The sequence below is a fragment of the Musca autumnalis genome, unplaced genomic scaffold, assembly GCF_047663935.1.
Source record: "Musca autumnalis isolate F117 unplaced genomic scaffold, ASM4766393v1 scaffold_3, whole genome shotgun sequence".
NCBI classification, from domain to species: Eukaryota; Metazoa; Arthropoda; class Insecta; order Diptera; family Muscidae; genus Musca; species Musca autumnalis.
In genome coordinates, this window is record NW_027411866.1 from 34,345,910 (window position 1) to 34,358,863 (window position 12,954).

The 12,954-nt window shown below is 37.7% G+C and overlaps 1 protein-coding gene and 1 long non-coding RNA gene across 5 annotated transcripts in view; one reads left to right on the top strand and one right to left on the bottom strand.

Annotated features, from left to right (window-relative positions):
• LOC141399816 (uncharacterized) overlaps positions 1-12,954 on the bottom strand; it is a 264,120-nt gene that overhangs the window by 137,132 nt on the left and 114,034 nt on the right. The window lies entirely within an intron of this gene.
• LOC141399225 (glucose dehydrogenase [FAD, quinone]-like) lies at positions 2,919-4,445 on the top strand. The gene has a single exon (XM_073977565.1). The coding sequence runs from the start codon at positions 2,934-2,936 to the stop codon at positions 4,443-4,445; it is 1,512 nt and encodes a 503-aa protein (XP_073833666.1). The 5' UTR covers positions 2,919-2,933.

The following is a 12,954-nucleotide window of genomic DNA, read 5'->3' on the forward strand; positions in this document are numbered from 1 at the left end:
TCCACATTGTATGTAATACCATTGAAATATTAATGAAAATTGCATATTCAGCTAGTTGAATTTATATAAATAGAACAACATGTGCCTAATCTATATGATACAAATGGAATCGTAACGAAAATTTCATATTCAGCTAGCTGAATTAACGAAGAACTTTAAATAATTACTCACTTTGCATAATACTACTAAAATCTTAAAGAATGTGACATATTCAGCTAGCTGAATTGACGAAGAACTTTAAATAATTACTCATTTCGCATAATACACTTGAAATCTTAATGAAAGCCACATATTCAGCTAGCTGAATTGACAAAGAACTTTAACTAGTTACTTACTTTATAAAATACCATTGAAATCTTAATGAAAATTACATATTCAGCTAACTGAATTCTTGCAGATCTTTAGATATTTGTCCATTTTGCATTGAATGACAAAGTATGTAGGTTAATTGTTTTATGTCTAGCTGAAATGCCATTTTCAAGTAGCTGAATTGATATGAAATCAACAAATTTTGGGTATTCCATATTTTAACATAGGTCACAAATTCAACTACATGTCTGTGATTTTACAGATAACAGTCAATGGGAGTGTTATTCAGCTATGTTTTTGTCAAACTATATTGTTAAAATTCGTAATACAAGTTTAAAGAATGTAATAATGGGATTGCGAGGTAAAATAATGAGATTATATTCACATTCAGCTAGCTGAACAAACACAAGATGAAGTATTTCGTGTTTAAACTTCCTAAATTAGTATTCTAAATATCTAGCTATGATATCTGACACATATTCAGCTAGCTGAATTGTATCAAAACAATGTTTTTCTTGCACAACAAAAGGTTATTATAACAAGTTAAGAGTTTCCATCCATATTCAGCTAGCTGAATACAAGAAAATTTATGAATTGTTTAAATTTTTTTATTATTTGTTAAATAGTGTCTTGAAATGTCTATTCAGCTGCCTGAATTGCATCCACACTAAACATTTCACACACAAAAAGGTTTATTAGATGAAGTTATGACTTTTTATCCATATTCAGCTATCTAAATAACATCAAAATTTATGAATTGAAGAAAATTTTAATTTTATTTGTTATATAGGGTAATAAAATTTCTATTCAGCTGGCTGAATTGCAGCATAAATCGGAATTATGAAGCACGAATTAATTTTTTAGATATTTTTCGGTTTTAATACATATTCAGCTAGCTGAATTACCAAAATTAAGCAATTTCCTTTATATTTCTTTTATTAGATACAAAATTGGATCTCTAAATTTCTATTCATATCATGTAAGTTATATTCAGCAAGCTTAATTGTAGAAAAATTGATTGGAGGAGTTTTTGTTTAAAAAATACCATATACAGCTACCTGAATTAGTTAAAAATGGAGTAAATTTTTTCCAACCATTTATTAAATGTTAAATCGGATCTCTAAATTTCTATTCCGGCCTTTACAATTATTTTTAGCCAGCTGAATTATAGCGAAATAAAAGTTTTTTGAATGAAGAAATGTTTTTTTGTTTTAAAATATAACTTTCAGTGTGTATTCAGTTAGCTGAATTGCCTAAAAAAGTTTTTTATTCGGACTGGTTAATAGATATTAAATTATTAAATGATTCGTCTACATTTCGATTCAAGTATTTAAATTAAGAAGAGTCAATTTTATTTTTAATTTGACCTTCATAAAGGTTTATTCAAGTCTTTTTTTCATAATCAGCTAGCTGAATTGTGGCAAATTAAATTATTCAAAAGAAAAAGTGATCTTTGTTTCAAATTGTAGCGGTGAAATACACATTCAGTTAGCTGAATTGCCTATGAATTAAGTTATTTTCCTCAGATTTGTAATAACACGGTTAGTGTGACTTCTAAGTTGCTATTCAGCTAGCTGAATTACCTAAAATTTAAAGAATTTTATTCGATTTTGCTATTTAATTGTGAATAGGTTGTTTAAACTTTAATTCGATTCTTCCAATTCCTATTCAGCAAAATTAAATCAGAAATAAATACTTTTTTATTTTAAATTTTAACCTTTAGTTGGTATTCAGCTAGCTGAATTGTCCAAACTCAATGTATTTTTTTCTTCGTACCTATTAGTGGTTGCAACGTAAGACCTATAAATGGGTTTTGAAGCCTTCTATTTTATATTCAGCTAGCTGAATTCACTTAAAACAAGGCTATTTTTTAAAATTTGTCATAACACGTTTAATAAGACTTCCATGTTTTTATTCAGCTAGCTGAATTCCCTAAAAAGAAAGTAAATTTCTTCAGAGCTGTTATTAGATATCAAATTAGACCTCTAAACTCCTATTCATCTAGCTGAATTCGTATTCACCTAGCTGAATTGTCTAAACCTAATGTATTATTCTTCAGACATATTATTAGATACAAAATAAAGCCTATAAATATTTATTGAAGGCTTTTTTCATATTCAGCTAGCTGAATTGCAGCAAAATCATGATTTTTAGAAGAAAAACTGATTTTTGTTTCAAATTATGGGCGTAATTTGTTATTCAGCTAGCTGAATTACCTTTGAATTAGGTTGCTTTCCTCAAATTTGTCTAATACCTTTAATAAGACCTATAAGTTTATATTCAGCTAGCTGAATTACCAAAAAATAAAGTAAAATTAGACCTCTAAACTTCTATTCAGCTAGCTAAATTCTCAAAAATATCACATTAATATCCAAATTTTCTCTTTTTATCCCACAGCTCCTCGTCAAAATGCCGTTTACGATTTCATTGTGGTTGGTTCCGGGCCGGCAGGTTGTGTATTGGCCAATCGTTTGTCGGAGAATCCCAATTGGCAGGTATATTTGATTGAAGCCGGAGGTGTGGAAACCATACCCCATCAAATCCCCATATTGGCACCACTACTACAGGCAACCCATTCCAACTGGGGCTACAAATCTGTGCCACAGCTTGCAGCCTGTTTTGGCATGAACAACAATGAATGTGCCCTGCCCCGCGGCAAGGTATTGGGTGGCACCAGCTCCATAAATTTTATGATCTACAATCGTGGTAATCGTCGTGACTTCGATAGATGGGCAGAATTTGGAAATCCAGGATGGTCTTACAAGGATGTCCTGCCCTATTTTAAGAAATCTGAAAGTGCCCACCTCCAAGGTTTGGAAAATTCACCATATCACAACCGCACGGGACCCTTAAATGTTGAAGATGTTCGATATCGTACCAAGGCGGTGCATGCCTATATTCGGGCAGCCCAAGAGGCAGGTCATAAGCGCACCGATTATAATGGTGAATCACAAATGGGTGTATCATATGTCCAGGCCAATACCAAGAATGGTTTGCGGCAAAGTGCCTTTCGCGCGTTTATAGAACCCATACGCCATAAGAGGAAAAATCTGCATGTTGTTACCATGGCCAGGGTAACCAAGGTATTGATTGATAAGCAAACCAAACAGGCCTATGGTGTGAGAATGTTGTATCGCAATAGCTTGTATACCATCAAGGCCAGGAAGGAGGTAATTCTTTCGGCAGGAGCTTTTAATTCACCGCAAATTCTAATGTTATCCGGCATTGGCCCAGAGGATAATTTAAAGGCCATTGGTGTACCAATTGTCAAGGAGCTGCCAGTTGGTAAACGGCTCTATGACCACATGAGTCATTTTGGTCCCACCTTTACCACCAATTCCACGGGTAATGTTATATCTGTGAGTACGGTAACGCCTCAGCAGATGGTTGCCTTTGTTGGAGGAAATCCTGCAACACCAGTGTCTTCCATTGGTGGTGTTGAGGCGCTGACATTTATTAAAACTCCCAACTCCCAAGAACCCCGTGATATGCCAGATGCAGAAATTATAATGGTGGCTGGTAGTTTGGTATCAGATGAGGGTACTGGCCTTACAGAGGGAGCAAATTTTAAACGTGAAATCTACAATAAAGTTTACAAACCCCTAATGCGTTCGCGTCAGGATCACTTTAGCTTTGTGGTAATGCATTTTCATCCCAAATCAGTGGGACGTATGTGGTTACACAATCGCAACCCCCTAGAGTGGCCTAGAATTAATCCGAAATTCTTTTACAATTCTGAAGATGTAGAATATATTTTGCATGGAATTAAAGAGGTTGTGCGTATTAGCGAAATGCCAGCTATGCAGAAGTTGGGTGTACGCCTCCATGAAATACCAGTGCCTGGCTGTGAAATGCATCCGTTTGCTAGTGATGATTATTGGCGTTGTTCCATTCGCACCATGTCGTATACACTGCATCATCAGGTAGCCACTTGTCGTATGGGACCAGAGGCGGATAAAACCACTGTGGTCAATGCTAAGCTACAGGTGCATGGCATTGGTCGCTTGAGAGTGGCTGATACCAGTATTATACCATTTCCTCCAACTTGTCACACCAATGCGGCTTCATTTATGATTGGCGAAAAGGCGGCAGATATGATCAAGGAAAATTGGTTGGAGAGGGGAAATTCTTCTTGAGAACCGACGAGATAGTTTTAATATTTATATTCAATATTAGCTGTAGTATTTATTTAAATTATGTATTTTTATGTATAAGAAAATAAAATTCATTATTTATTTGTTCGGCGAATTTTTACAGTGCAAGCAAGGGTGCTTCAGTAGGCTCTTTCTAAAACAATGGGTGCTTCTATATACCCTTATCTGAAAGAAAGGGTGCTTCTATAGACCCTTATCTGAAAGAAAGGGTGCTTCTACAGACCCATATCTGAAAGAAAGGGTGCTTCTATAGACCCTTATCTGAAAGAAAGGGTGCTTCTATAGACCCTTATCTGAAAGAAAGGGTGCTTCTATTGACCCTTATCTGAAAGAAAGGGTGCTTCTATAGACTCTTTTTGAAAGAAAGGGTGCTTCTATAGACCCTTTTTGAAAGAAAGGGTGCTTCTATAGACCCTTTTTGAAAGAAAGGGTGCTTCTATAGACCCTTTTTGAAAGAAAGGGTACTTCTATAGATCCTTTTTGAAAAAAAGGGTGCTCCTAAAGACCGTTTTTGAAAGAAAGGGTGCTTCTATAGACCCTTTTTGAAAGAAAGGGTGCTTTTATAGACCCTTTTTGAAAGAAAGGGTGTTCCTATAGACCCTTTTTGATAGAAAGGGTGCTCCTAAAGACCGTTTTTAAAGAAAGGGTGCTCCTAAAGACCGTTTTTGAAAGAAAGGGTGCTTCTTTAGACCCTTTTTGAAAGAAAGGGTGCTTCTATAGACCCTTTTTGAAAGAAAGGGTGCTTCTATAGACCCTTTTTTAAAGAAAGGGTGCTTCGATAGACCCTTTTTTAAAGAAAGGGTGGTTCTATAGACCCTTTTTGAAAGAAAGGGTGCTTCTATAGACCCTTTTCTGAAAGAAAGGGTGCTTCTATAGACCCTTTTTGAAAGAAAGGGTGCTTCTATAGACCCTTTTTGAAAGAAAGGGTGCTTATATAGACCCTTTTTGAAAAAAAAGGTGCTTCTATAGACCCTTTTTGAAAGAAAGGGTGCTTCTATAGACCCTTTTTGAAAGAAAGGGTGCTTCTATAGACCCTTTTTGAAAGAAAGGGTGCTTCTATAGACCCTTTTTGAAAGAAAGGGTGCTTCTATAGACCCTTTCTGAAATAAAGGGTGCTTCTATAGACGCTTTTCTGAAAGAAAGGGTGCTTTTATAGACCCTTTTCTGAAAGAAAGGGTGCTTCTATAGACCCTTTTCTGAAAGAAAGGGTGCTTCTATAGACCCTTTTCTGAAAGAAAAGGTGCTTCTATAGACCCTTTTCTGAAAGAAAGGGTGCTTCTATAGACCCTTTTCTGAAAGAATGGGTGCTTCTATAGACCCTTTTCCGAAAGAAAGGGTGCTTCTATAGACCCTTTTCCGAAAGAAAGGGTGCTTCTATAGACCCTTTTCTGAAAGAAAGGGTGCTTCTATAGACCCTTTTCTGAAAGAAAGGGTGCTTCTATAGACCCTTTTCTGAAAGAAAGGGTGCTTCTATAGACCCTTTTCTGAAAGTAATGGTGCTTCTATAGACCCTTTTCTGAAAGAAATGGTGCTTCTATAGACCCTTTTCTGAAAGAAAGGGTGCTTCTATAGACCCTTTTCTGAAAGAAAGGTTGCTTCTATAGACCCTTTTCTGAAAGAAAGGGTGCTTCTATAGACCATTTCTGGAAGAAGGTGTGCTTCTATAGACCCTATTCTGAAAGAAAGGGTGCTTCTATAGACCCTTTTCTGAAAGAAAGGGTGCTTCTATAGACCCTTTTCTGAAAGAAAGGGTGCTTCTATAGACCCTTTTCTGAAAGAAAGGGTGCTTCTATAGACCCTTTTCTGAAAGAAAGGGTGCTTCTATAGACCCTTTTCTGAAAGAAAGGGTGCTTCTATACACCCTTTTCTGAAAGAAAGGGTGCTTCTATAGACCCTTTTCTGAAAGAAAGGGTGCTTCTATAGACCCTTTTCTGAAAGAAAGGGTGCTTCTATAGACCCTTTTCTGAAAGAAAGGGTGCTTCTATAGACCCTTTTCTGAAAGAAAGGGTGCTTCTATAGACCCTTTTCTGAAAGAAAGGGTGCTTTTTTGAAAGAAAGGGTGCTTCTATAGACCCTTTTCTGAAAGAAAGGGTGCTTCTATAGACCATTTTCTGAAAGAAAGGGTGCTTCTATAGACCCTTTTCTGAAAGAAAGGGTGCTTCTATAGACCCTTTTCTGAAAGAAAGGGTGCTTCTACAGACCCTTTTCTGAAAAAAAGGTGCTTCTATAGACCCTTTTTGAAGAAAGGGTGCTCCTATAGACCCTTTTTAAAGAAGGGGTGCTCCTATAGGCCCTTTTTGAAAGAAAGGGTGCTTCTATAGACCCTTTTCTGAAAGAAAGGGTGCTTCTATAGACCCTTTTGGAAAGAAAGGGTGCTTCTATAGACCCTTTTCTGAAAGAAAGGGTGCTTCTATAGACCCTTTTCTGAAAGAAAGGGTGCTTCTATAGACGCCTTCTGAGAGAAAGTGTGCTTCTATAGACGCTTTCTGAAAGAGATGGTGATTCTATTATTATTTATTTGTTCGGCGAATTTTTACAGTGCAAGCAAGGGTGCTTCAGTAGGCTCTTTCTAAAACAATGGGTGCTTCTATATACCCTTATCTGCTTCTACAGACCCATATCTGAAAGAAAGGGTGCTTCTATAGACCCTTATCTGAAAGAAAGGGTGCTTCTATAGACCCTTATCTGAAAGAAAGGGTGCTTCTATAGACCCTTATCTGAAAGAAAGGGTGCTTCTATTGACCCTTATCTGAAAGAAAGGGTGCTTCTATTGACCCTTATCTAAAAGAAAGGGTGCTTCTATTGACCCTTATCTAAAAGAAAAGGTGATTCATTCTATAGACCCTTTTCTGAAAGAAAGGGTGCTTCTATTGACCCTTATCTAAAAGAAAGGGTGCTTCTATTGACCCTTATCTAAAAGAAAAGGTGATTCATTCTATAGACCCTTTTCTGAAAGAAAAGCTGCTTCTATAGACCCTTTTCTGAAAGAAAGGGTGCTTCTATAGACTCTTTTTGAAAGAAAGGGTGCTTCTATAGACCCTTTTTGAAAGAAAGGGTGCTTCTATAGACCCTTTTTGAAAGAAAGGGTGCTTCTATAGACCCTTTTTGAAAGAAAGGGTACTTCTATAGATCCTTTTTGAAAAAAAGGGTGCTCCTAAAGACCGTTTTTGAAAGAAAGGGTGCTTCTATAGACCCTTTTTGAAAGAAAGGGTGCTTTTATAGACCCTTTTTGAAAGAAAGGGTGTTCCTATAGACCCTTTTTGATAGAAAGGGTGCTCCTAAAGACCGTTTTTAAAGAAAGGGTGCTCCTAAAGACCGTTTTTGAAAGAAAGGGTGCTTCTTTAGACCCTTTTTGAAAGAAAGGGTGCTTCTATAGACCCTTTTTGAAAGAAAGGGTGCTTCTATAGACCCTTTTTTAAAGAAAGGGTGCTTCGATAGACCCTTTTTTAAAGAAAGGGTGCTTCGATAGACCCTTTTTTAAAGAAAGGGTGCTTCTATAGACCCTTTTCTGAAAGAAAGGGTGCTTCTATAGACCCTTTTTGAAAGAAAGGGTGCTTCTATAGACCCTTTTTGAAAGAAAGGGTGCTTATATAGACCCTTTTTGAAAAAAAAGGTGCTTCTATAGACCCTTTTTGAAAGAAAGGGTGCTTCTATAGACCCTTTTTGAAAGAAAGGGTGCTTCTATAGACCCTTTTTGAAAGAAAGGGTGCTTCTATAGACCCTTTTTGAAAGAAAGGGTGCTTCTATAGACCCTTTTTGAAAGAAAGGGTGCTTCTATAGACCCTTTCTGAAATAAAGGGTGCTTCTATAGACGCTTTTCTGAAAGAAAGGGTGCTTTTATAGACCCTTTTCTGAAAGAAAGGGTGCTTCTATAGACCCTTTTCTGAAAGAAAGGGTGCTTCTATAGACCCTTTTCTGAAAGAAAAGGTGCTTCTATAGACCCTTTTCTGAAAGAAAGGGTGCTTCTATAGACCCTTTTCTGAAAGAATGGGTGCTTCTATAGACCCTTTTCCGAAAGAAAGGGTGCTTCTATAGACCCTTTTCCGAAAGAAAGGGTGCTTCTATAGACCCTTTTCTGAAAGAAAGGGTGCTTCTATAGACCCTTTTCTGAAAGAAAGGGTGCTTCTATAGACCCTTTTCTGAAAGAAAGGGTGCTTCTATAGACCCTTTTCTGAAAGAAAGGGTGCTTCTATAGACCCTTTTCTGAAAGAAAGGGTGCTTCTATAGACCCTTTTCTGAAAGAAAGGGTGCTTCTATAGACCCTTTTCTGAAAGAAAGGGTGCTTCTATAGACCCTTTTCTGAAAGAAAGGGTGCTTCTATAGACCCTTTTCTGAAAGAAAGGGTGCTTCTATAGACCCTTTTCTGAAAGAAAGGGTGCTTCTATAGACCCTTTTCTGAAAGAAAGGGTGCTTCTATAGACCCTTTTCTGAAAGAAAGGGTGCTTCTATAGACCCTTTTCTGAAAGAAAGGGTGCTTCTATAGACCCTTTTCTGAAAGAAAGGGTGCTTCTATAGACCCTTTTCTGAAAGAAAGGGTGCTTCTATAGACCCTTTTCTGAAAGAAAGGGTGCTTCTATAGACCCTTTTCTGAAAGAAAGGGTGCTTCTATAGACCCTTTTCTGAAAGAAAGGGTGCTTTTTTGAAAGAAAGGGTGCTTCTATAGACCCTTTTCTGAAAGAAAGGGTGCTTCTATAGACCCTTTTCTGAAAGAAAGGGTGCTTCTATAGACCCTTTTCTGAAAGAAAGGGCGCTTCTATAGACCCTTTTCTGAAAGAAAGGGTGCTTCTATAGACCCTTTTCTGAAAGAAAGGGTGCTTCTATAGACCCTTTTCTGAAAGAAAGGGTGCTTCTACAGACCCTTTTCTGAAAAAAAGGTGCTTCTATAGACCCTTTTTGAAGAAAGGGTGCTCCTATAGACCCTTTTTAAAGAAGGGGTGCTCCTATAGGCCCTTTTTGAAAGAAAGGGTGCTTCTATAGACCCTTTTCTGAAAGAAAGGGTGCTTCTATAGACCCTTTTGGAAAGAAAGGGTGCTTCTATAGACCCTTTTCTGAAAGAAAGGGTGCTTCTATAGACGCCTTCTGAGAGAAAGTGTGCTTCTATAGACCCTTTCTGAAAGAGATGGTGATTCTATAGACCCTTTCTGAAAAAGATGGTGATTCTATAGACCCTTTTCTGAAAGAAAGTGTGCTTCTATAGACCATTTCTGAAAGAAAGGTAGCTTCTATGGACCCTTTTCTGAAAGAAAGTGTGCTCCTATAGACCCTTTCTGAAAGAAACAGTGCTTCTATAGACCCTTTTGAACGAAAGGGTGCTTCTATAGACCGCTTCTGAAAGAAATGGTGCTTCTATAGACCCTTTTCTGAAAGAAAGGGTGCTTCTATAGACCCTTTTCTGAAAGAAAGGGTGCTTCTATAGACCCTTTTCTGAAAGAAAGGGTGCTTCTATAGACCCTTTTCTGAAAGAAAGGGTGCTTCTACCCTTTTCTGAAAGAAAAGGTGCTTCTACCCTTTTCTGAAAGAAATCGTGCTTCTATAGACCCCTTTCTGAAAGAAAGGGTGCTTCTATAGACCCTTTTCTGAAAGAAAGGGTGCTTCTATAGACCCTTTTCTGAAAGAAAGGGTGCATCTATAGACCCTTTTCTGAAAGAAAGGGTGCTTCTATAGACCCTTTTCTGAAAGAAAGGGTGCTTCTATAGACCCTTTTCTGAAAGAAAGGGTGCTTCTATAGACCCTTTTCTGAAAGAAAGGGTGCTTCTATAGACCCTTTTCTGAAAGAAAGGGTGCTTCTATAGACCCTTTTCTGAAAGAAAGGGTGCTTCTATAGACCCTTTTCTGAAAGAAAGGGTGCTTCTATAGACCCTTTTCTGAAAGAAAGGGTGCTTCTATAGAACCTTTTCTGAAAGAAAGGGTGCTTTTATAGACCCTTTTCTAAAAGAAACGGTGCGTCTATAGACCCTTTTCTGAAAGAAAGGGTGCTTCTATAGACCCTTTTCTGAAAGAAATGGTGCTTCTATAGACTCTTTTCTGAAAGAAAGGGTGCTTCTATAGACCCTTTTCTGAAAGAGAGGGTGCTTCTTTAGACCCTTTTCTGAAAGAAAGGGTGCTTCTATAGACCCTTTTCTGAAAGAAAGGGTGTTTATATAGACCCTTTTCTGAAAGAAACGGTGCTTCTATAGACCCTTTTCTGAAAGAAAGGGTGCTTCTATAGACCCTTTTCTGAAAGAAATGGTGCTTCTATAGACCCTTTTCTGACAGAAAGGGTGCTTCTATAGACCCTTTTCTGAAAGAAAGGGTGCTTCTATAGACCCTTTTCTGAAAGAAAGGGTGCTTCTATAGACCCTTTTCTGAAAGAAAGGGTGCTTCTATAGACCCTTTTCTGAAAGAAAGGGTGCTTCTATAGACCCTTTTCTGAAAGAAAGGGTGCTTCTATAGACCCTTTTCTGAAAGAAAGGGTGCTTCTATAGACCCTTTTCTGAAAGAAAGGGTGCTTCTATAGACCCTTTTCTGAAAGAAAGGGTGCTTCTATAGACCCTATCTGAATGAAAGGGTGCTACTTTAGACCCTTTTTGAAAGAAAGGGTGCTTCTATAGACCCTTTCTGAAAGAGAGGGTGCTTCTATAGACCCTTTCTGAAAGAGAGGGTGCTTCTATAGACCCTTTCTGAAAGAGAGGGTGCTTCTATAGACCCTTTCTGAAAGAGAGGGTGCTTCTATAGACCCTTTCTGAAAGAGAGGGTGCTTCTATAGACCCTTTCTGAAAGAGAGGGTGCTTCTATAGACCCTTTCTGAAAGAGAGGGTGCTTCTATAGACCCTTTCTGAAAGAGAGGGTTCTTCTATAGACCCTTTCTGAAAGAGAGGGTGCTTCTATAGACCCTTTCTGAAAGAGAGGGTGCTTCTATAGACCCTTTTCTGAAAGAAAGGGTGCTTCTATAGACCCTTTTCTGAAAGAAAGGGTGCTTCTATAGACCCTTTTCTGAAAGAAAGGGTGCTTCTATAGACCCTTTTCTGAAAGAAAGGGTGCTTCTATAGACCCTTTTCTGAAAGAAAGGGTGCTTCTATAGACCCTTTTCTGAAAGAAAGGGTGCTTCTATAGACCCTTTTCTGAAAGAAAGGGTGCTTCTATAGACCCTTTTCTGAAAGAAAGGGTGCTTCTATAGACCCTTTTCTGAAAGAAAGGGTGCTTCTATAGACCCTTTTCTGAAAGAAAGGGTGCTTCTATAGACCCTTTTCTGAAAGAAAGGGTGCTTCTATAGACCCTTTTCTGAAAGAAAGGGTGCTTCTATAGACCCTTTTCTGAAAGAAAGGGTGCTTCTATAGACCCTTTTCTGAAAGAAAGGGTGCTTCTATAGACCCTTTTCTGAAAGAAAGGGTGCTTCTATAGACCCTTTTCTGAAAGAAAGGGTGCTTCTATAGACCCTTTTCTGAAAGAAAGGGTGCTTCTATAGACCCTTTTCTGAAAGAAAGGGTGCTTCTATAGACCCTTTTCTGAAAGAAAGGGTGCTTCTATAGACCCTTTTCTGAAAGAAAGGGTGCTTCTATAGACCCTTTTCTGAAAGAAAGGGTGCTTCTATAGACCCTTTTCTGAAAGAAAGGGTGCTTCTATAGACCCTTTTCTGAAAGAAAGGGTGCTTCTATAGACCCTTTTCTGAAAGAAAGGGTGCTTCTATAGACCCTTTTCTGAAAGAAAGGGTGCTTCTATAGACCCTTTTCTGAAAGAAAGGGTGCTTCTATAGACCCTTTTCTGAAAGAAAGGGTGCTTCTATAGACCCTTTTCTGAAAGAAATGGTGCTTCTATAGACCCTTTCTGAAAGAGAGGGTGCTTCTATAGACCCTTTCTGAAAGAGAGGGTGCTTCTATAGACCCTTTCTGAAAGAGAGGGTGCTTCTATAGACCCTTTCTGAAAGAGAGGGTGCTTCTATATACCCTTTCTGAAAGAGAGGGTGCTTCTATAGACCCTTTCTGAAAGAGAGGGTGCTTCTATAGACCCTTTCTGAAAGAGAGGGTGCTTCTATAGACCCTTTCTGAAAGAGAGGGTGCTTCTATAGACCCATTCTGAATCAGAACAAGATATCTGAACAAAATATACGAAGTAACATATTTTGATGCTACAACAACGGCCGGACAGGGCTAAATCAATTTCAGATTGGGTCAACTACAACCATTTTTTTCATCTTTATCGTATAAAGGTACCCTAAAAATACCATATAATCATAAGCGATACTTTTTGAAGAAACCTCCAATTCCATTTTAAAAATCGCAACACCAATTGTACGCGAAAACATAGCGGACATAACTCTCAATAAATGTTGGGAACTCATTGACGGACATATGTGAATCCCAAAATCATTTTGGGAGTCAAATAAGTCATATATTTTTCTATTACTCGAGTTTTAGTTGCAAGTGTAAATCGTGTTTAAGCCTTCTCTATACTATATCCAATGTATATGCGACGATATAGCAAGTTTCTTAAATAATTAATAATTATAATAAAT

Bases quoted from the DNA above. Each gene is read 5' to 3' on its own strand.
- LOC141399225 (XM_073977565.1), top strand. From the start codon at position 2,934: ATGAACAACAATGAATGTGCCCTGCCCCGCGGCAAGGTATTGGGTGGC.